Source organism: Falco rusticolus, chromosome 1 (genome assembly GCF_015220075.1).
Source record: "Falco rusticolus isolate bFalRus1 chromosome 1, bFalRus1.pri, whole genome shotgun sequence".
Lineage (NCBI taxonomy): Eukaryota > Metazoa > Chordata > Aves > Falconiformes > Falconidae > Falco > Falco rusticolus.
This window is the reverse complement of record NC_051187.1, coordinates 67992666-68013272: the sequence shown is the minus strand read 5'-3', so window position 1 is coordinate 68013272 and position 20607 is coordinate 67992666. Positions and strand designations below refer to the sequence as shown.

The following is a 20607-nucleotide window of genomic DNA, read 5'->3' as shown; positions in this document are numbered from 1 at the left end:
GAAAATAATAGCAATTCTAATCCTTCTTGGTAACTACTGAAAATGACTGGAATATACTTGCTTCAAAAATATCTTGTAAAACTTCTCTTTTTATCAGGTTTTGCTAACTTTTTCTTTTAGATTTTGAGGTAACTATTTTTTTCTAGGCTTCCATCACATTCAAATGACACAAGCTGAAGACATACTAAGTAACAACTATCAAAGACATAATTATGTAATACGTATGTGAACAAATCAGGACACTGAGCTGAGAACAAACAGATTCCACATACTGAATCACAGAGGTGGATGGAATCACAAGGGGGCAAGGGATGGACTAGACCTCAAAACAGATTAACCTTACCTTTCATTTCCAGCAGATATCAATTTAGTTTATCTTTACTAAGCTCTAGAGATGGTGACTCCAAACTGCTGTCAAGCCCTTCCAAGCCTAACTGGTTCAAGTTCAACTCCAGATGAGAACTTCTACTGAAGTTTCTTCATGCAATTTAAACTTACAGCTCCTTGCTCTTTCCATCAGAAAGAGAACAGGTAAATTCCTTCCTCTTTATCTTATCCCTTCTCCTTTGGTCTTCAGAATTTATCTTGCCTTGTAAGTTAAGACTTTTAAATTTCTGATTGCTTTCACTGCTCTACTCTGAACTCCCTTCAACTGCTTTACTTCCAACAAGTAAGTGTCAAAAACTGGATAAGGACATACAGGTGCTAAGAATTGCAGTGGGATTATTTCATATGGTTCAGACTATCCTTTAAAAGGGCCTTTTGGCATTTCACAGCTTGGTGGTTGGTCATGGTGATTTGGTCATGTTCAGTTTACATTCCCCAGTTAATTCCTTTTTCTAAAGGACTGGTATCTAGCTGACTATAACCTTTTGTCCTGGTCATATAGTTTGTTATTCCTACATGGAGTAACTTGCATTTGATTACTTAGTCAATTTGTCTGGGTTTTTTCTCAAAAAATAATTTATTTTCTAAACTTGGGGCTGAATTCTTATCTTGTTTTTAGTGTTCTTGCATCATTTCATGACTGCAAACTATGTTAATGAAAATACTGTTTAAATCCAGACGTTCATTAAAACTCCATTTTGACAATGAACACTGGTAACCTTTCCAACCAGTTTCTGCAGCTACTCTCCAGCAATTTCAATTAACATGTGATCCCCTTACGTGTTTGCAAGAACAGATTATGGTAACTGCCTAAAGCATATTAAAAAATCTGTCATTTATTTGTGCTTTGTCCTCTTATCCACAGAGGTAACTTATCTTTGGCAGAGGTAACTGACTTGATTTGCTGCTATCTTTACCTGAAAAATCCACAATGGTTGCTATTCAGTTCCTTGCTGGCCTTCCTGAAATTCACGTGTAGTTTAATTATTTGTTCTAGAGTATTTCCCAATATTGAAATGCAATTGATAGGTCTGCAGTTTCCCAAACCCTCCTCTTTCCAAGACTAGCACCATATTTGGCCTTTTCAGGCCTGTTTCTTGTCTTTCCTATAATATTACATACCTGCATTTGGCACTAAGACCCAACCTCTCCCTGTTTTGTGAGAAAAATACTGACACCACATAAAAACCCTACAGGTTTATTTACAAGATACTGTTTTTGATAACATTTTGGGGGTCGATCTTTATGAAGATATACTACTGACCACGTCGCACAAGCCGTTTGTCTGGCTGACGAAATGCCTCTCAAGTAAACAGGCTTCACAGGCTGGCCAAACAGATTGGAGACGTAGTACAGAGAAATAATACGAGTATATAACTAATAAAAATAACTTCAATGGAAGGGAGAAGGAACTCAGTGCAGAAAACTGTACTGGCCCACCCACTTATCTGAGTGGTAACTCCTGTTGGTGAAAGCACAGAACTGAAAGCACATTTTACTTCCCAGCTCACTGCATAACGAGAACTGCAGGTACTCAGTACCACTGATCTTCAAGTTACTTGGTCACCTGCTTAAGTAAGTATGGATTATGCTTCAATCCATACGCTAAATCCAGGCTTTTTATTTTAAAGTCTTTGCTTAAATTTCTCTTACATTCTTGTAAAAATATTTTACAAGATACTAGTTTTCTTTAATTGAAAGCATTAACCATAATTACTACATTTCACATTCAAACACACAGACCTGCAATACCTGATAGGCAGCTTTTCTTTTTTTTCACTAAACCAATGAAGAAGTGATATAACTCTGCTTCAAAATCTTCTTTTGAAAGACTGATTTTAGTTCATCATTAAGGTTTGCACAATGGTCCCAAGCCTGTTTAGTTCTGAAGCTGCCTAGATGTTCCACGCTAACATTACTGAAATTACTTACCGTTATTCAAACACTTGAAATTTCCTATAAATTTTACGTATTCATACGTAGGTTGCTCTTTTGGATCTATTGTTCCTCGCAGCATATGGCAACAGAATTCTAGTTGATTTTTCGCTGAGAAAAGAATAAACAAATTAATAGGTTATACGCTTGATGAAATGCACAGACAACATGAAATGAAAAGCAGGAATAATTAAGCTGCACACTTATCGAGATACAGTAAGTGTTGTGATTACAAATGACTACAGCCTCTGCTTTTAACCACCGTGATATTAACTAACCTAAAGAAAAGAACTCCTTTAGAATTTGTGCATGAAGGGTCTGAATGCTAGTGACAGAACCCCCCGAAAAACTAGAGCTATTTTAAAGCAGCAGCTGCCCTGAACTTGTTTACTAAAGCGTGCACTTCCAAAACTCATTAGGCTGCTATGTTTTTATTCTTGCCAACTGCTACAACTGTCTAAATAGAAGCTATATAAACAAGATGAAACTTTCTTATACATGGGAAAGTCACAGAGTGAAATGCAATGGAATGCTGAAAATTCTACTCTTCAGCAGGGGGGAAACAACAAAAAGCACTTTTGTTCTTCAAGGCTCACCCTTTTTCTGTTTAGAAGAAAAAGAACTGATCATGTTAACACACTGCAGATTATTTTTAACATAACTACTGTAATGGTTTTATCTGGGATAGAGTTAATTTTCTTCATAGCAGCTCATATGTTGCTGTGGTTTGGGTTTGTGACTAAACCAGCATTGATAACAGGGATGTTTTAGCTATTGCTGAGCAGTGCTTACCCAGTGCAAAGGCCTTTTCTGCTTCGCACACTGCCCTGCCAGCGAGCAGGCTGGGGGTGCACAAGAAGCTGGGAGGGGACACAGCCAGGACAGTTGACCTAAGGCAGGGGTCCTCAAACTACGGCCCGCGGGCCAGATACAGCCCCCCAGGGCCCTCAATCCGGCCCCCAGTATTTACAGACACCCCCCCCGCCGGGGGTTGGGGGGGGAACCAAGCAGCCACAGATGGCTGCCTGCCACTGCATCCGCACGCCGGCCCCCTGGTTAAAAAGTTTGAGGACCCCTGGCCTAAGGGATATCCCATACCATATATGACACTGTGCTCAGCAATAAAAGTTGGGGAAAGGAGGAGGAAGGGGGAAGAAAAGGAGGAGGGAGGGGGGAGAAAAGGAGGAGGAAGGGGGGAGAAAAGGAGGAGGGAGGGGGGAGAAAAGGAGGAGGGAGGGGGGAGAAAAGGAGGAGGGAGGGGGGAGAAAAGGAGGAGGGAGGGGGGAGAAAAGGAGGAGGGAGGGGGGAGAAAAGGAGGAGGGAGGGGGGAGAAAAGGAGGAGGGAGGGGGGAGAAAAGAGAGGGAGGGGGAGAAAAGGAGGAGGGGGGGGAGAAAAGGAGGAGGGAGGGGGGAGAAAAGGAGGAGGGAGGGGGGAGAAAAGGAGGAGGGAGGGGGGAGAAAAGGAGGAGGGAGGGGGGAGAAAAGGAGGAGGGAGGGGGGAGAAAAGGAGGAGGAAGGGGGGAGACATTTCTGCTTACAGCATTTGTCTTCCCAAGTAACCATTACACACGATGGAGTCCTGCCTTCCTGGAAATGGCTAAACACCTGCCTGCTGATAGGAAGTAGCAAATTAATTCCTTATTTCGCTTTGCTTGCGTACATGGCTTTTGTTTTACCTGTTAAGCCATCTTTATCTCAACCCACAAGTTCTGTCACTTTTACCCTTCTGACTGTTTCCCCATCCCACTAGGGAGAGCGAGTGAGTGGCTGTGGGGTCTGAGCTGCCTACACAGGTTAACCTGCAGTAACTACTTACATTTTAAGTATTCTGGTGTCAATGAACCACTTTCCAGCAGATGAGAAGACAGTATTTTATAAATTTCTGAATGTTCCCCCTCTGGGATAAAATTAAATACACTCTGATCCACAAGATCAGACTGAAAGAAAAAGATTTCATAAGCATTAAACTAGTGCAAGATGTATAATGTCACAAAGCCTACTATTTAAATGCAAAACAATTCCACAATTCAGAAGAACATTACTGACTCAACAAAGCCACCTGCTGGAATACACATGAATATTCTGCATGAAAAAAATCTCACTTTTATGTCTTAATTTCGGCACTGCAAAACCTTTAATGAAAAACACTAAATGAAAAGCAGATAAAAATACATATTGAAGTACAATGGAGTCTTGTATTAACTTCCCTGGGATGCAAAAATTCCATGTAAAGAAGCATTTTAATTAGAAATTATAGGGAGTTGTTCTAGGGCACTGTAACCTGTCAGTGGCATCCTCTACACTGAAATAATTTCTTGGAACAAAAGACAGACCCTCCCTACATCATATAGGTTATCATGTTACCAATAATTATATCCAATTGCAATTGATTTTATAAATACAATTGCTGGCTTTGGCTGGGGTAATTTTCTTCATAGTAGACAGTATGGTGCTGTTTTGGATTTGTGCTGAAAAGTATTGATAATACAGGAATGTTTTAGTTACTGCAGAGCGATGCTTACACAGAGCCAATGGCTTTTCTGCTCCTCACACAACCCCACCAGCGAGCCGGCTGGGGGTGCACAAGAAGTTGGGAGGGGACACAGCCAGGACAGCTGACCCCAGCTGACCAAAGGGATATTCCAAACCATAAGGCGTCATGCTCAGCATACAAAGCTGGGGGAAGAAGAAGGAAGGGGGAGATGTTTGGACTGATGCCTTTTGTCTTCCCAAGTAACTGTTAGGCATTATGGAGCCCTGCCTTCCTGGAGGTGGCTGAACACCGGGCTGCTGATGGGCAGTGGTGAATGAATTCCTTGTTTTGCTTTGCTTCTGTGCATGACTTTTGCTTTTATCTCAGCCCAGGAGTTTTCTTACTTTTCCAATTTTCTCCCCCATCCCTTCAGGTGGGAGTGAGCAAGCAAGCACTGGTGCAGTGCTTAGTTGACAGCTGGGGTCAACCCACAACATTATTTCATAATTAGTTCCACAACTATGTACACAAAACTGGGAACAACAGAGATGAATGCAATAAAATTGAACAATGGAACAACTAATCATGTGCACAAATGCATTTGATTAAGTATTCAGAAAACAGTGATCACAGAATGTATGGTTGCAACATATAAATCACACCTAAAAGCAAAGTACAAATGTGCCTCCGAGAACTTGATAAATTCGACTTTTTTTAAAAAAAACTAATCATAATTACCGGTACATTTTTCAAAATTTGCAGGCTGATACCATGCATACCTTAGGGGTATTCATGTTCTGCAGAATCATTTTTTAAATACGCCACTCCAAGTTTAACAAAATACTCAGCATGTAAATAACTCAGATATTTACAAAAACACAGCAAGGCACCTAGCCTTTAACAGTCATTTGTCCTTCTCTTCTGGAAAAGAACTCACTGTTTCACTCATCAATTGTTTGCGTTTTTGAGTACTAATCTGCTTCATTTCAGAACAACATTATTCAAAGGTAACTTTAAAAACTACAATGTTAAATTTACCAGTGAGCAATGCCACTAAGATTAAAGATGAGTGAATGTGATATAACCCAAAGTATGTATCTAGCTTAAAAAGCAGAACCGGCAGCAATGCATGTCTTACGAGTTCTTTGGCAAGAAAGGAGTAAAAAAGTAGTTTAAAAAAATTCCAAGGATATCACTTTTTAGCAATAACCCTCTGACTCACGTAGAGGCTGTGATAGGTGTGAACTCTAAAGGGTGTCCTGCTGTCAACTGTTATTTCAGCTATGTTAAAGAGAAACCGATGCTAGTCTGGCACTTCATAATCCTGCCTAACATAGTGCTGACTGTATTCTGTATTTCCAAAGTAAATGTTTAATATAGGAGACAGACCAGTAGAAAGAAGTTGTGCTGAAGAAAAGGCAAAAGCATTAAAACAAAGCATACATATCCTCTATAATGCCAAAAAGGCTAACGATTCATTAGTACCCATAGCAGAACACCATCCACAGACAAACTGATACATTATAGAAAGCAATTTGTACTTACTGGCAAATGTTCAAGTAAGGGAGTTACACTTTCAGACACATATATTATATTTCCATCTGTCATAATTGCTAAAAAAAAACCATCAAGAGCCTGAAATTAAACATAATAGGCAGTTAAATAAAAAGAAACAGAGCATATTAAAAATGTTAAGCTATATTCAACATGGAGAACAATTTACATCAATTTTAGTTTACTATAAAAACGAGAATGCCTTTCATTACTACTTCTTAAGTCTGCTTTTACACTATGAGCTTTATAATTCCCATGCTGTTCTGTTCTTAAATAATCTATGGTTTCAGAAGCAAGCCTGTATACAGCTAGCCACTGTTTCCCCACTCCCACTATGCCTGCATGTTATCTTCAACTCCATCATCATTTCAAACATCACAAAACTCAGAAAAATGAGCCAGAGAAAAAAGCAAAAAAGGTGGAAGTTTAAAATCTCAGTCTTCCCAATCTCAAAAGAAACTTGTAGCAACAATTTATAGAGACTTGAAAATTGTGCGATACAGCTCTGCCTGCCTCATCTTCTGCTTACCTCAAACTTATTCCCACTGAACATAACAACCTACCTTGTAGCTGAACGCTACCAAACATAAAAGCATGACAGAACTGTATTTCTAAATAGGAAATTTTAAAGCTCACATCTTTGAAAATATTTCTTGTATCATACAGTTCTAGCTTTACAGACACTAGTTGTGAACACGTATTTTGTAAGAGGACTTAGGAAATGCCAAAACCAGCTAAAAAACCCCTTGAAAAACAGAAGCAACTTACTAACTCGTTGGAAAAAAATATGCAAATTCATCACAGAGAATTATTGGAAAAAATAAGTACAGAAAATCAGAACTTTTTGCTTTTTAAATCTGCCTCAAACAAAAGCTTTAACTAAAGAATAAAAATAGAAAGTGCTTGTTCATTTAGTTTAATAATTTAACTGTTACTAAAAATTGTTTCACTATCAAGATACAAATGACTTATCCTTATTTCCAAGGAAATGATAGCTTATACTGGAAGTTTATTTGTAGTAGTAATCCCAACTATTCATGTAATCATCTTTAGCAAAGTAATGTTCACACACCATTTTTGGAAAGTGCAAAAAGCAAAGAAATTAAACACTTTATTGCTTACAAGTTACGTGGATGTGTTGAGCCTTTTTTATGGTTAAGATTTTAATTTATGCATAACAATTCTTTATTTAACTAGTACCCTCCTTAAGGTGATCATTTAAAATATCCACTTTGACAGTAAGTATGTTCATTTGTGGACTTGCTTTGTTATAATGTTTTATGTAATCGAAAATGCAGTTAGAAGAAAAATTGTTTTGCATTACAATGCATGCATTAGGAATTTTGACTTAATTTTAATAAAAACATGCAGTTACAACTGAAATAAGAAAATAAAAAGCTATACCATCAAACTGAAAAATTTCATCAAGGAATGGCTCTCTGTAAGGAAATACTCTACTCCCAGAAAAACAGGAATAATATACCTCTAACATTAACTGTGTGAACTCTTCATTACTAAGGAATGTCGGCTTCCAGTCCTGTCGAATTTCACTGGCATCTGACTGTGCAGTAATTTCTACAATGAAACATAAATACAATATAAGGGTTCACACTCCCAAAAGCCATTATTGTCCCACTAAGCTACATACACACAGTAGGAAATAGCAGAAGGTTCTCCAGTCTCCTCTGTTGTTAACGCATTACATATAGATGTTCCTTAAAAAGAAAAGTCTTCTCCTCTATGTCATAATCAGATTTGTCTTCTCTTTCCTTCTACCAGTTTGTGCTACAGTCCTGCCAAATTTCAAGGTAATGCTGAAGTTTATGACAGTAAGTAATGGATTTTGACAATGGAAAAATACTCTTTCCTCTGAGACCATAATAAAATGTATCATTGAGTGTTGTTTTCAAAGATTTAGAAAGCCGAAATTCCTGATCAGTTTAGAACATTAAAATGCCTAATCTTCAAGTATCTTGGCCAATCCTGGTCATTCTAACCTTTTCACTAAAAGCTGTTGCTGTCCTTTCTCTTCTTCCCACTCTTTTCTGTAAAGACATAAGGCTACATTACAAAAAGAGTAGAGTTTCAACAAAGACTGTTAAGAGCTGTGTAACAGACTCTACTGCAGAATTACAGTCCGATTCATACACAGAGATTAATTTTGAACAGAGATTACTGTAGGACTTAAGAGAAATATATAGATTAACATGCCATACATAGGTAAGAGAAATAACAGCTGCTAAATAAAAAAAATTATTAATAAAAAAATCCCAGGTTCTGAAAGCTGATGCATCCTTATCAACTGATAACTGAAACAAGAAGCAAAACCACGTAGTATTTGCAGTTTTGATGAGTAACAACCGCATTACAGAAGTGCTGGTTGTAAGAACAACCTTGAACAAGTAATCATGAATAAAGCATTTAGACAAATCGAAAGAACCAAACCACGTCTTTAAGGTTTATGATTTCTCAAGGACAAGTCTGTACAAAGCTGTAAGCTAGTTTGTTAGTTCAGATGGCTCAAAGAATACAGAAAACCTGCAACTGAGTGAAATATGCAAAGGGCTGGAACAGTCCAGAATTTTGGTTCCCAGACTGAAGGAGGAAAACTACAAAAAAGCTTTAGACTTAAATAAAAGTAAGTAAACCAGCAGCAACTTCATGCAAGAAACTGGCAAGAAGTGGAAAGTTGCAACAACAGGGGAAAAGAAATATCAACAAATAAGATGGACCAGAACTTTGAATGATCAGATCTCACAAAAAACATAAACCAATCAGGCTTTTGCTATTTATTTTGAAATGGCATCACAAAGCACTAAGAGTGGGCTGGAGAATAAGGACAGCCTAAGTATTACACCAAATTTAACTTGTCAGTCAGAATAAATACTGAATGCTGAGGGGCAAGTCAAAGGACACAGAAATGAAAAGATCTGCCACCAAAGCAGAGGCAAAATTCAAGGAACTTAATGCACTTGGTCCACAGGAAACAGATAATCTCCACTTCAAAACTGGAAAAGTTTGATTCACTGGCTCATTCTGGTCCATATAACCATCCTACTTCAGAATTAAAGAAAAAGTCAGTCTGGCTTCTGCAGTCGAAGGAATTTATACTAAATAAAAGCTTAAGTTCATGCCTTTAACAAACCATTCTGAATTATCTTACCACAAGTACAGGTGTCCTTTTACATTTCCGGTAATTAGAACGAGTATGATATTGAAAACAAAGCCCAAGTAACATAGAAAGAACTTGTTTCACATGTGTAACTTCAGTGAAATGCCTAAAAATTCTGGCAGAAGGTTGCATTCAAAGATAAAGGGCACGGAGGCCACGTTCCTGAGACAGATACCAGACAGAGGATAACAAAACTTGCACATTAAACTCCATCTTCAGATCCAGCATCTGAAGCAACTCTGCATCAGCACTGAGTATCCTCAAAAGAAATTGCCAGCTGGGCCAAGATCTGTAGTATTTATCTGTGGGTTGTATGAGTATCAATCTACTAGTTGTAATTATAAACAGCTAAATTCTTCAGTATTTCATCATTTTCAAAAATTTCTTGTTTAAAAATTCAAAGGAAGATGATAGGCAGCATTAGCCAAGGACAAGCTCTCAGTAATAGAATTTCAGTGTGTTTAGCCTGCTGGTTTTTCCCAATGAGAAACAGAACCCACACTGGCCAATCTGGAGCTGCCACCAGAGTACCAAGTCTGGCCAACATGGAAATGGTCCAGAAAGAACCAGAAGCAATGCTGTTAATCAAAACCTGGTGGCTGAACACAGTAGGATTTTCAACAATAAAGCAGCTAATCAGCACTGAACAATTCATTTACTGCTAGGGTCATTCTGCTTTATTGCAACAGATCCAGGCAGCCCAGGAGGCAAAATATGTTTCTGAACTTTGTCAACATTTTGTCCAAAACACTTTAATGTAAACCAGTGCAGAGCAATGCTAGTAAACACTGGCAGCCAGAGCTTTAGAGTCCTTAATATGATACGTGCAGTCACACAAAGTCCCACCAGGTGAAGGACAAATGCACCATGACCTAACAGACATCCATCTGCAGAGCTGCTTTTTGCCCCTTTATCCTAAAAATAATAATAATAATTTTAAAAAATACTCTCAGAAAGCACTTTGAAAAATAAAGTATGACCGGCGCTGCTTGCTGACTACGTGTTCTTTCTTCACTCTACATTTTATGATAGGAATCATCAATACATGATAGCATGATTCTGAAACAGAACCAATTTTTACAAAGGCCTTAGAACCCACAGAACTGACTTTTACAGAAAAGGAGCTTGCACACTGCTTTATTTTCTCTTATGAGACAAACGTGTCTCAGAATATTGAAACAGCATAATCAAAATTTAATTGGCAAAAAAAACCCTAATTTATGAGTTCTCACACAAATTACCCCACCTCCCTTTCCATTTTAATTGTTAGGTTTACCCTTTTAATGGCACTATTCAGTACCCATCTGGTGCTACTTGAACCATAACACTAATGGAAGAAACACGCTAGGGTATGGAAAAATATTTATCATACCTTAACATACTTTAAATTAGCACACATACTGTTGATAAATACATACCTACTAATCCACTTAATAGATTAACTTACTTTATTTTCTAAACTTATAGCTGCTTCTTTTGTCCCTACTGCTTTTGAGTTAGTATGGATGCTCAGAAATTACTGGCGGAAATGGGTTAACTAGCAAAAGAGTTAATTTTCTTCAATTTTTAATCTTGTTTTTAGCATTGTGAGCCACAAGGTGCCATATTAAGAACAAGTGTAGGCACAGAAACAGGGATTTTTTAAAATACATAAATATCAAACAGCCATAAAAAATGTACACTTGGTGGAGTAATTTTTTCATGACAGAACTAATGATCTGTAACGAACTTCAGTGCAACATATCTGGGTGTATCCCAGCACCAGCTGATGCAAACAACCAGAGAAACAAAACATAGGAAGGATATTCAAAGACATTCATCATTTTGACATTTCATATGACAGTTTACAAAACAACAAACACACACACTCATTGGTTTATACATCAGTGGATATGTCTTGATATTAGAAAGTTCAGCTAAAAGTATAGATTTTCTGGCGTTTTCTTCTAGCTAATAGGAAAAAATAAGACGCCTATGCTGCTTGCCTGTATGCCCACTGCATGCCACCCTCTCTCATCAAACAACCTACCTAGTAATGCTTGCTGGAGACTACAATGCTCTCCCGCCTTATCATCTTTTTTAAAGCAGCCAGTTGTGTAGATACCTGGCATGATGAGAGGGAGCATTAAGTTCCCTCAGACTATGTTTTCCAGTGATTTATCTTGCTTTATGTGGACCTTGGAGAGACAAACCAACTGTTCAAACCAGTCTTATCTAAACATCAAAGTCCTTCCAGCAAGTACTTCCACTGAAATGGATCAGCAGTTTTCTTGTGAAGTAAAATTTTGACAATCTGCACGCTATGAAGCAACTAATCCTAAAGGTCTCCATCTGCCCAGAACAAAAAACTTCAAGGTTATTTCAAAAATAAATTATTTGTTTTATGAAACAGACGACTTTGACAACTATGGGACAAAACAAAATTTAGTACTGGCTTTTGCAAGATACAAGTCAAATTATATCTGTGCTACCTAAATTGTGATATTAAACATCTTTCTTCAGGAGCTATTTACATTTGTTTTACAATTTCCTTAAAGAAGCCGCAAAATTGTTAATGTTTTATGTACTAAGTGAATATCATTTAAAAAAATAAAGAATTTACAAATATTTTTTAATTATTAGAAATAATTACCTTTGTGCTTCCGTAAAAAGTCAATGCTCTTCTGCAGTACAGTGGATTTATCCATCTTCCGAGCATTACCTGGAAGCATGGAACCCAGCTCTTTGATAAGTACATTGAACTGATCTCGACGTTTCTTTTCAGACTTGTTCCTAGACACTCTGAAGAACAGAACAGGAAACATTTTATAACACCTATGAAACTTTCTTACAGTAAGTTGCATACTACTGCCAGGTTCCTGATGCTAACAGCCCCTTAAGAATTCCTGCTGTGAGGAGTGTCACAAGCACACTTATTCTGTATCTCAGACACCATTTTTTGAAGGGTGGCTTCCTCCTTCTCACAGAGCGGTATAGCTAAGTCTTTGGAATAAAGCACTCTTTTACAAAAATACAAATCATTGAACCACAGTTATAAATACACAATATATCTGAAGAATAACAGTAAAAGAAAGCTGTTCAGTAATATGACTATTTATAAAAGAATCACGTTTTTATTGTTTAGAGATCACCCCCATAAGTTGAAGTGTACAAGTACAGGACATTTCTTAGCTTTAAATAATAACTTTAAAACTTACCTTTTTGCTTTATCTTTGTCATCTTCTTCCACCAGCCCATCAAAAATGCTTCCATCATTTCTGAAAAAAAACCCGAAGAGAAATAAATGTTGAGAGTATAAAATTTCTCTCTTGTGGAGTCCAATCATAATGAAGGGGGTGGGGGGCAGAGCTCATTAATCATCATCTCCATTACATCAAGAAACCAAAGCACTGTTTTACTGAGATGTCTAACAAGGACCATCACCAATAACCTGAAGCCAACTCTGCTGTAAGTTCTCCGTGTAGAACTTTTACTAGAAAGAAAGCAAAACCCCTTACGTTTCTGAAACAACTCAAAGGATTTTGAGACTATTTCTAATGAGAACTTACAACCCTATGCAAACACTGAATTGAACACTGTTTTATTTTCCTGTCTCTTCTGGATTATTTGCATTACCTTACCCTTTTGAAAACATGACAGAGAACATATATAACTTATTTTTACCTACTGAAAACTTCTATTCCAATTATTGGAAGTATTTATAGTAAGAAAGTACATTTTTTCTTAAATAGTGTAGTATTATTAATGGAAGAGGGCTGAGGAATATGCTCATACCTCATCCACATATGTAATTTTATAAATATACAATTAATATCAATAAAACCAGTGATTACTTCATTATATTTGCTTTCTCAACAAGTATCACATAACTTTTCCTCAACTTGACACCTGTCTGCATACTGCTGAAGAGGTATTAAAATATGAAAATGAGAACGTGTTTTCCTTTGAAGATGCCTCAGTATACTTCATAAAAGCCCTTTATTCCATTTCCTTTTGTTTTAGAAGTCAAGTCAAAACTGTTCCTGTTTTCCAAAACTGCTGTATAATGGACATTCACATTTTATTCCTTTAACAACTTCTGTCTGCTTTCAGTCTGTTTAGTGCTGTTCACATTGATCTCTATGCCCACCTTTTTTATAATCCTGTTTCCTTCCCTTAAGCCAAGTAACCATATTTCTAAAAAGCTTACCTCATCTCTCTGATTTATAACTGATAAATCATCAATTGTACATTATGATAAGCAATGATGTTAGCAAGTAGTTATTTTGTATGCTACTACATAAAGCTTTTAAAAGGAATTAATATATTCAAAAGGCTGAAGACTCAGTGAAATGCCACAAAACTTCACTAAAAGAACTGACAAGTCAAAGAAGCATTTCAGAAGTTTTACCCTTTGCATTTATTGTTATATATTTTGATATGGTTTAACTTTCTATAAATTTGATGCAAGTTTCATTGCCTGAAGTCTCAAAAATGGTAATTCACAGAATACTAAGGACAGATGTTCACCTAAGCTGCTAAGAAAGTCCTGCTCAAGGAACCAAATAGAAAACGTGTCTCAGCTATTACTTTTCTCTTGAAATAGGTTAGCAGGTCACTTTACTCTCATATGCTGCATCACTAATTGTTTAAATGTATTAGTTTTCCTTAATCAAATAGTGAAGTACTAAAAAAAATAAATCCAAATAAACATTATAAACCAGCTCAACTTGCACAGATGCTGTTCCATAGCTGAAAATGAAATTTTTTAGTATTACAGTACACAAACAAAACTCAGTATTTCCAATACAAAATAACACATCTAACAACTACCAAAGTTAACGTTGTCAAAAATAGCCGAAAATTCACTCCTCTTATTTCTTGCATAAATTTAATATTCTGTGTATGTGAGCTATAGAAAAAGACTAGTAAAGAAAGCATTGAACAGTAATTCCTTCAAAACTCTCAGTATTTATTAACATACCTGTCTGCAATGGAGCTCATTTTATGAGTGCTTATGGTAAAAAACATAACATATCACACTTTAGTCTTGTGGTAGACATTTGTACGTTTGCCTATAAGAGAAGAAAAAAGTATCAAAACGTGACTCTGGAGGAATAAACAGGTTCTTCATTAGAGCATACTCGAGCTTCCACTTCTCTATAAGCTGCTCTTAATCTTCCACTCTCTTCCAACCTACTGCTCTGCCCTCCTACCTTCTCTAATGCAGTCTCCATTAACGTCATAACCTGGACTTAATATCTCATTTTACATGACAGAAAGTTCAAAAGAACATTGTTTTATTAAATGCCATGATAAATAAGTCTGGACTAAACCAATACAACCCTTTTTCTGACTCTGAATTCAGATTCAGCTTTTCATTTTTATTTTAACTTCTACCTAAAAGGCTCTCGTAAATTTGAAGGTGGAACAGATGTAAAATAGACTTCTCAGTAGTATAACACATTCTATCTAGAAATTTATGCAAACAGAAGGCATTTGGCATATAGTAATTTACAGCTATAATTTATTTCTTACTATATTTTATTCTTGAGCACATTGTTATAACAGACACACAAAACAGTAACAATTAAGATACCTATTAGAACGTGATCTCCTGTGAGAAAGTTATTTAACCTGGCTGTTTCTTAAAGCAGTCACTTACTCATTACAAAGTTTCAGCAGGAACCTTTGGTTTTCCAGCTGTACATATTTTGAACAAAGAACATGCATGATGTATTAAGAGTGACAGAAGGAACGTAAAATTAAAAGTAGTATTTAATTCAACAAGTACCTACTTTTAGGTATTCAAAAATTATAAAACTACACAGATTACAGAAAGGCTGAAAGTCAAACATAAACCAATCAAATTCAATCTTTTCCTTTGATATAGAAAAGTCAGTTGTCAGAGGCTGCTCAAATGGAGCATCAAAATTGTAACTTTTTCAGTGATTAAGGAACAACTGCATGCAGGAAGAAGTTTTATATGAGCTGAACTTGCAGGTATTTGGGAATTCTTCTATGTTACAAACTTAATAGTAAAAAGGCATTACATTTATTTCAAAGGAGCTAGGTCAGGGGTCCTCAAACTTTTTAACCAGGGGGCCGGGGCGCAGATGCAGTGGCAGGCAGCCATCTGTGGCTGCTTGGTTCCCCCCCAACCCCCCACAGGGAGGCAGGGGGGTTCTGTAAATAGCAGGGGCCGGACTGAGGACCCTGGGGGCACGTATCCAGCCCACGGGCCGTAGTTTGAGGAACCCTGAGCTAGGTTTAATAATTTTAGTGACTAATAGTTTCTGAGAAGGAAGGATTTGTTTCTGAGAGTGCCAAATCCAGTGGAACTTGCAGTGTTAATACGACAAAGAAATATGGCAGCAACTCCATGACCCAGTCTGCAAAGTGTTCCATGAAAATCTTATCCCAGTTTTTAATATATGGGGAAACTGAGGAAGAAAGCTTCTGTTTCAACAAAACTGTCACAGTCTACAACAGCCACATACTATGCAGGTTTGCTCCACGAAACTAGTATTTCTCCCCACAGTTTCATAACTTGAATGTAGCAGGAAAGTAAATGGGAGAGCTGTGCTGCAGCACTACCTTTTTAAAGGTTCATCACAAGGTTTGCGTGCAGTTTTGCCCAAATGCCCATGAGCCCTCTTACCTACCTCTTCATCTTGCCTTTATTCTCCAAAATCTAGTGCTCTGAAAACACACTGGAAGCAAACCATTCCTTTACTTCAATTCTTCAAAATAAGAATTACACTGACCATACTGACAACTTAAATTCCTCAAATTAGTTGGCCAAGTTTTATAAAGTAATGGAGCTGCACTATTTGAAAACCAGCCAGAAATGGCAAGATGTAAGTAAATTATGAAGAAGTGTTTGTTTGGACTTTTCTCAAAAGCACACAGCAAACCAGCTGCTCAGCAGTAAAAGCAAACTACCATTGCTGGCATGGAATTAGTTTAAAATCAAGACACCAGCTAGAAACTTGTTTTCATTTAAGCTTACACAGTATGCACTAATACATGTATGCACTAAATACACTTTCAGCCCTGTGTTAAATTTTTAAATGTATTTGATACCTAACATTATAGGGATGAAGAGTAATACAAAAATCTGTAGGAAAAATGATATTTTGTTCTCTTAATCTGCAAAAGAAAAATACATGTACAGCCAAATACAGAAGACTTTCATCTGTGACATAACTGACATCTTCATTATGCAGAATCAGAATTTGAAAGTCAGTATTTTCACTTTAACAAAGCACTCAATTTCTAGAATTCAACAAAACATTCACTTGTTACAGTATACAGATCCTATATGTCAGAACTGGCAACCTAGCTTTGCTATCCAAGACAAACAGTTAAAAGAACTGAAAGCCCACAGGAAATGCACTTGTAGTGCATTTATTTCTCACTTTTCAAGGTCTGACCCTTCTGTCTTTGCATCCGAATCTGCAAGACACTGAACATTCTCAGTGCTTAGACAAGCCAATGGGTAAGGCTGCAGAGATAAGGCCAATGAAACCAGTCAAGTTTAAAGCAAACACTACAGAAATCAAGGAGTACACCTATTTCTAAGATTCAAATTCAGTCGCACTCTGGAGATCAAAAGACACTACTTAACATTGCTACTCAGCCCTTCAGTGTTGATAACAGAAAGCCATAGGAATAATAAGAATATAACTTTACCTTTTACACTTTGGGACTTGTTAAAGTGTGAGGTTTAGGAATGAAACCTGGTTCCTCTGAAGAACAATATGGAGTTAGATGTATCCTCTTCTGCAGAAAAGCATTGAATTCTGAACTGTAAAAAAATTAAAAAGGAGTGTTTTAAAATCAATGAGATGTAAAATAATCACTTCTTTTAATAAAAGAGAAGTTGTAATTTCAACAAAAATAATTTATAAACGCAACATTCTGCTTATTAAAAATATCCTGAGTATTTCACTATCTGAATTCACCTCGTTTTAAAGCTCTTCTCCTTGATAAGCAGGATATTCTGACACAATTTAGTTTCTGCTTTAAACTATCACTTTATGCTTACCTTTAACCTTGATGTCATTCTTAATTTCAAATTCAGTATCATCCCACACCATCTACGTCCTTATTTCCACTTGCTACCTTCAAAGTATATCTTTACACCATTATTTTAACACCTTTTCTGCTGAAACTCTTTCTTACTTGGGCCTCTCTTGGCTTTCTGAGTTAAGTCTTCTCTCCAAATCTCCAGAATTGCCACCCTCAAGACTCCAGAATGTGTAGAATGCTGCTGCAACTAGCAAAGTCACCCAGCTGCATTACTGCTACTCTCTCAGACACAGCCATTAACCCCTTCTTTCAAAACCCACTTCATTAACATTTCCAAGAATGTATTCCAAATGAACCTCACAAATCCAGCTCTTCCATAAAAAAACTCTGCATGAGTATGTGACCACCAATTTCCAGTCTCTTTATACCATTACATTTCATTTATAGTTTCTTCCCTTGAGCCATGCTACTTTCCACATTTTTAAGTTACATGAAATCAGTTTTCTCATCTTTATTGTGCTTCTATCTGCCTTGCTTACGGTTCTTAAAATAAAATGTATTCACTATACAATAATGTACTTGTACCATTTCTGAAAATTTTTATTTTAAAGCATATTAAATTCTAAAAAGGAAGCTGGGATCTAAAAACTAAGCTATGCTACTCTTAAATTTATTAATGCGCTTAATGGAAAACACCAGAATTACCTCTTATTTGATTAGAAAAGTTAAGTTTCTCCTTCCCCTGTACCTAACAGAGGCTCTTAAGTGGTTAAAACACAGATGTAAATATTAACATAGGAAGTTAAAGCACAGAACAATCTGCCAACAGGAGAAAAACAATTACAGCATGATTCAATGAAGCCACTTGCTCTTGTCTGGCCAAATAACCTGCTGGCCCATTGACCTACTTTTTTAGGTGCTTACAGCCTCCTCTCCTATTCTGTTTTGTTCCGTTTGACAAGTGCTAACATTAATAGTGACAAAGAGTCCCATGAAGTCTAGGTTAGAGAGTCTGCAACATGAAACCTGTGTTTTTAAACTGCTTGGACTCGAACAACTCTGCCAACTCTCACCCAGCTTCGAACAGAGTTCTAATGAGGAAAATTTTAGACCTCATCTCTGCAGCATGTATTTTGTAGAGGTGTATTTTTAAAAAAAATCACAATGAAACACTTCAGAAAAATACCACAGGACTTATATCTATATGATAACCTTATGCGATAAAGTCTAAAACAGAATTTTAAAAAAAGAAGTTTTTAAGGGTATTTCAAAAAGGGATTTTAAGATGACAAGGAAAGGAATATGTTTATGTCACAAATACACATAAGCAAGCTTAAATCAGACCAAAAGGAAAGCTAATCACAGCGGAAAAGCTTTTGTAGCCAAAACCACATAGATCTCTAACTCAGTAGAAATGGCATGCATGCAAAAGCCAGCAGAAAGGTTAAGACGCCTACACACCAGCACTGTCAGCCACAAGTGTTCAAAGGTCATGGGTCTGTCTCCACAATTCATGAGGGTTTTTTAAATGCAATGAATTATGTGTACTTGTCTCTAGATACTGTGTCTTTTGTACACATTCAGTGCATGGTTTTAAACTTTTCTGCAACCAAGAAGGCAGAAACTTACAATCTTTAAGAAAGCTGAGGTCCTCAATCTCAAACCTTAGCTGCTGCCATGGATATACAAACTATTAATACATAACATTTCTCAATCTGTAGCAAAACCACAAAAACTAGCAACACTGTCACTTCTACACAATGCTGACTTACCAGTCATGGCGAGGCAGTAAGTTACTGGGTGCCAAGTTATTGCTTGGCCAAAGAAACGAGGTTCTGATTAAGTCATAGGTAAAAAGCCACAATCCAATCGAAGGTAACAGTGAAAAGTTCACACCATCTGATAAATATTCAATGTTTTCGAATGAAAGAATTTCAGTAACTTCAGTCCATTTTTATCATCAATACCGGTATGCACACTGGTGATATTAAATCTTAGAAACAAATTCAAAGAGCAAACTGTGATATTACACTACAGTCTTGCTCATGACAGATTTCTGTCATGACTGGACTAAAAATGGATGGGACAATAGTCAATGCTCTGCCTGTACTTAATTTTGTACATCATCAGTGACTGAAACCCCTACGCCTCCAGTACTTCACCTTAATGGTAACATTGTCAAATATTTTTGAGGAAGAATCAATACTGCTCTTATATTTTAAAAAAGTTTTTTTAAAAAATGTCTTGATTTTATAAGTAATATTTTCATGACTTTACAGATTGCAGCCCTCAGACAGAATTAATGCAAGGTGATAGGTATTATTAAGACAAGTAATTTCACCCAGGAAAGATCACAGGAAAAATACAGGAAACAATGCAGTTTTCCAACGCTACGGTTTCTTCAAACAGAAATAGATTAACTTCTTTAATACAACCTGATCTCTGTGCCATAATCCTATTTTGCCAGGGGAACAAACTAGTTATTATAATCACAGAGGATAAGCTTTAAAGAAGATCTTGTCTAAAGAATCAAAATCACAGCACACCAGCCCGCACCTCCACAGCACCTGATGCCCCAGCAGAGCTCTAACGCCAGTTATGTACCAGGGTAAGCCAGCCAAGGAGCAGAAAAACCACACTGCGAGCAAACAGCTGAGCCAGAACCTAGCCCTCAAAGTAAGCACAGCACCAAAAGCCCTATTGATTATATGGATTCTGGGGATAATTATAGACCTTCTTGATACTTTTTTCCAGGAGGAAAGAAGCGTTTCCTTCTGGTAACTTGGATTATGAACTTCTGGTGTTTCAGTCTACTAAGGCATTACACCATGGGCAAGCAGAGATCCATTATCTCATGCCCAGAATAGCACACCACTATCGCTAATGTTCTCCATTTTGCTCTTTGCTTCATAGGTTTACCTCCAGCCCAACCACTTTTCTGTTCAGCTTTTGTTTTTTGGAGGTGGAATAGAGGGAAGGAAAAGGGAAAGAATTTGCTTTGGTTTTGTTCCTCTATAGTAACCCGACTTTTTAGAGAGCAATAGATTTTTAGGCAGGTAAACCATAACCTGCT

General features: G+C 37.0%; 1 protein-coding gene across 7 annotated transcripts in view; it reads right to left on the bottom strand.

Moving 5' to 3' along the window:
* Positions 1-20607, bottom strand: part of CLOCK (clock circadian regulator) — a 67831-nt gene that overhangs the window by 21416 nt on the left and 25808 nt on the right. For 5 of the 7 annotated variants that reach the window (XM_037382833.1, XM_037382823.1, XM_037382856.1 and 2 more), the window contains 8 exons: positions 17196-17310; positions 14485-14575; positions 12719-12778; positions 12154-12302; positions 7833-7924; positions 6341-6430; positions 4139-4259; positions 2320-2433 (listed from right to left, as the gene is read on the bottom strand). In XM_037382833.1, coding sequence (XP_037238730.1) covers positions 2320-2433; positions 4139-4259; positions 6341-6430; positions 7833-7924; positions 12154-12302; positions 12719-12778; positions 14485-14531 — 673 coding nt within the window. In that variant the 5' untranslated portion in view covers positions 14532-14575; positions 17196-17310. Of the gene's footprint in view, positions 1-2319; positions 2434-4138; positions 4260-6340; positions 6431-7832; positions 7925-12153; positions 12303-12718; positions 12779-14484; positions 14576-17195; positions 17311-20607 lie in introns of those variants that run through there. The other 2 variants (XM_037382859.1, XM_037382868.1) reach the window with 2 other exon arrangements.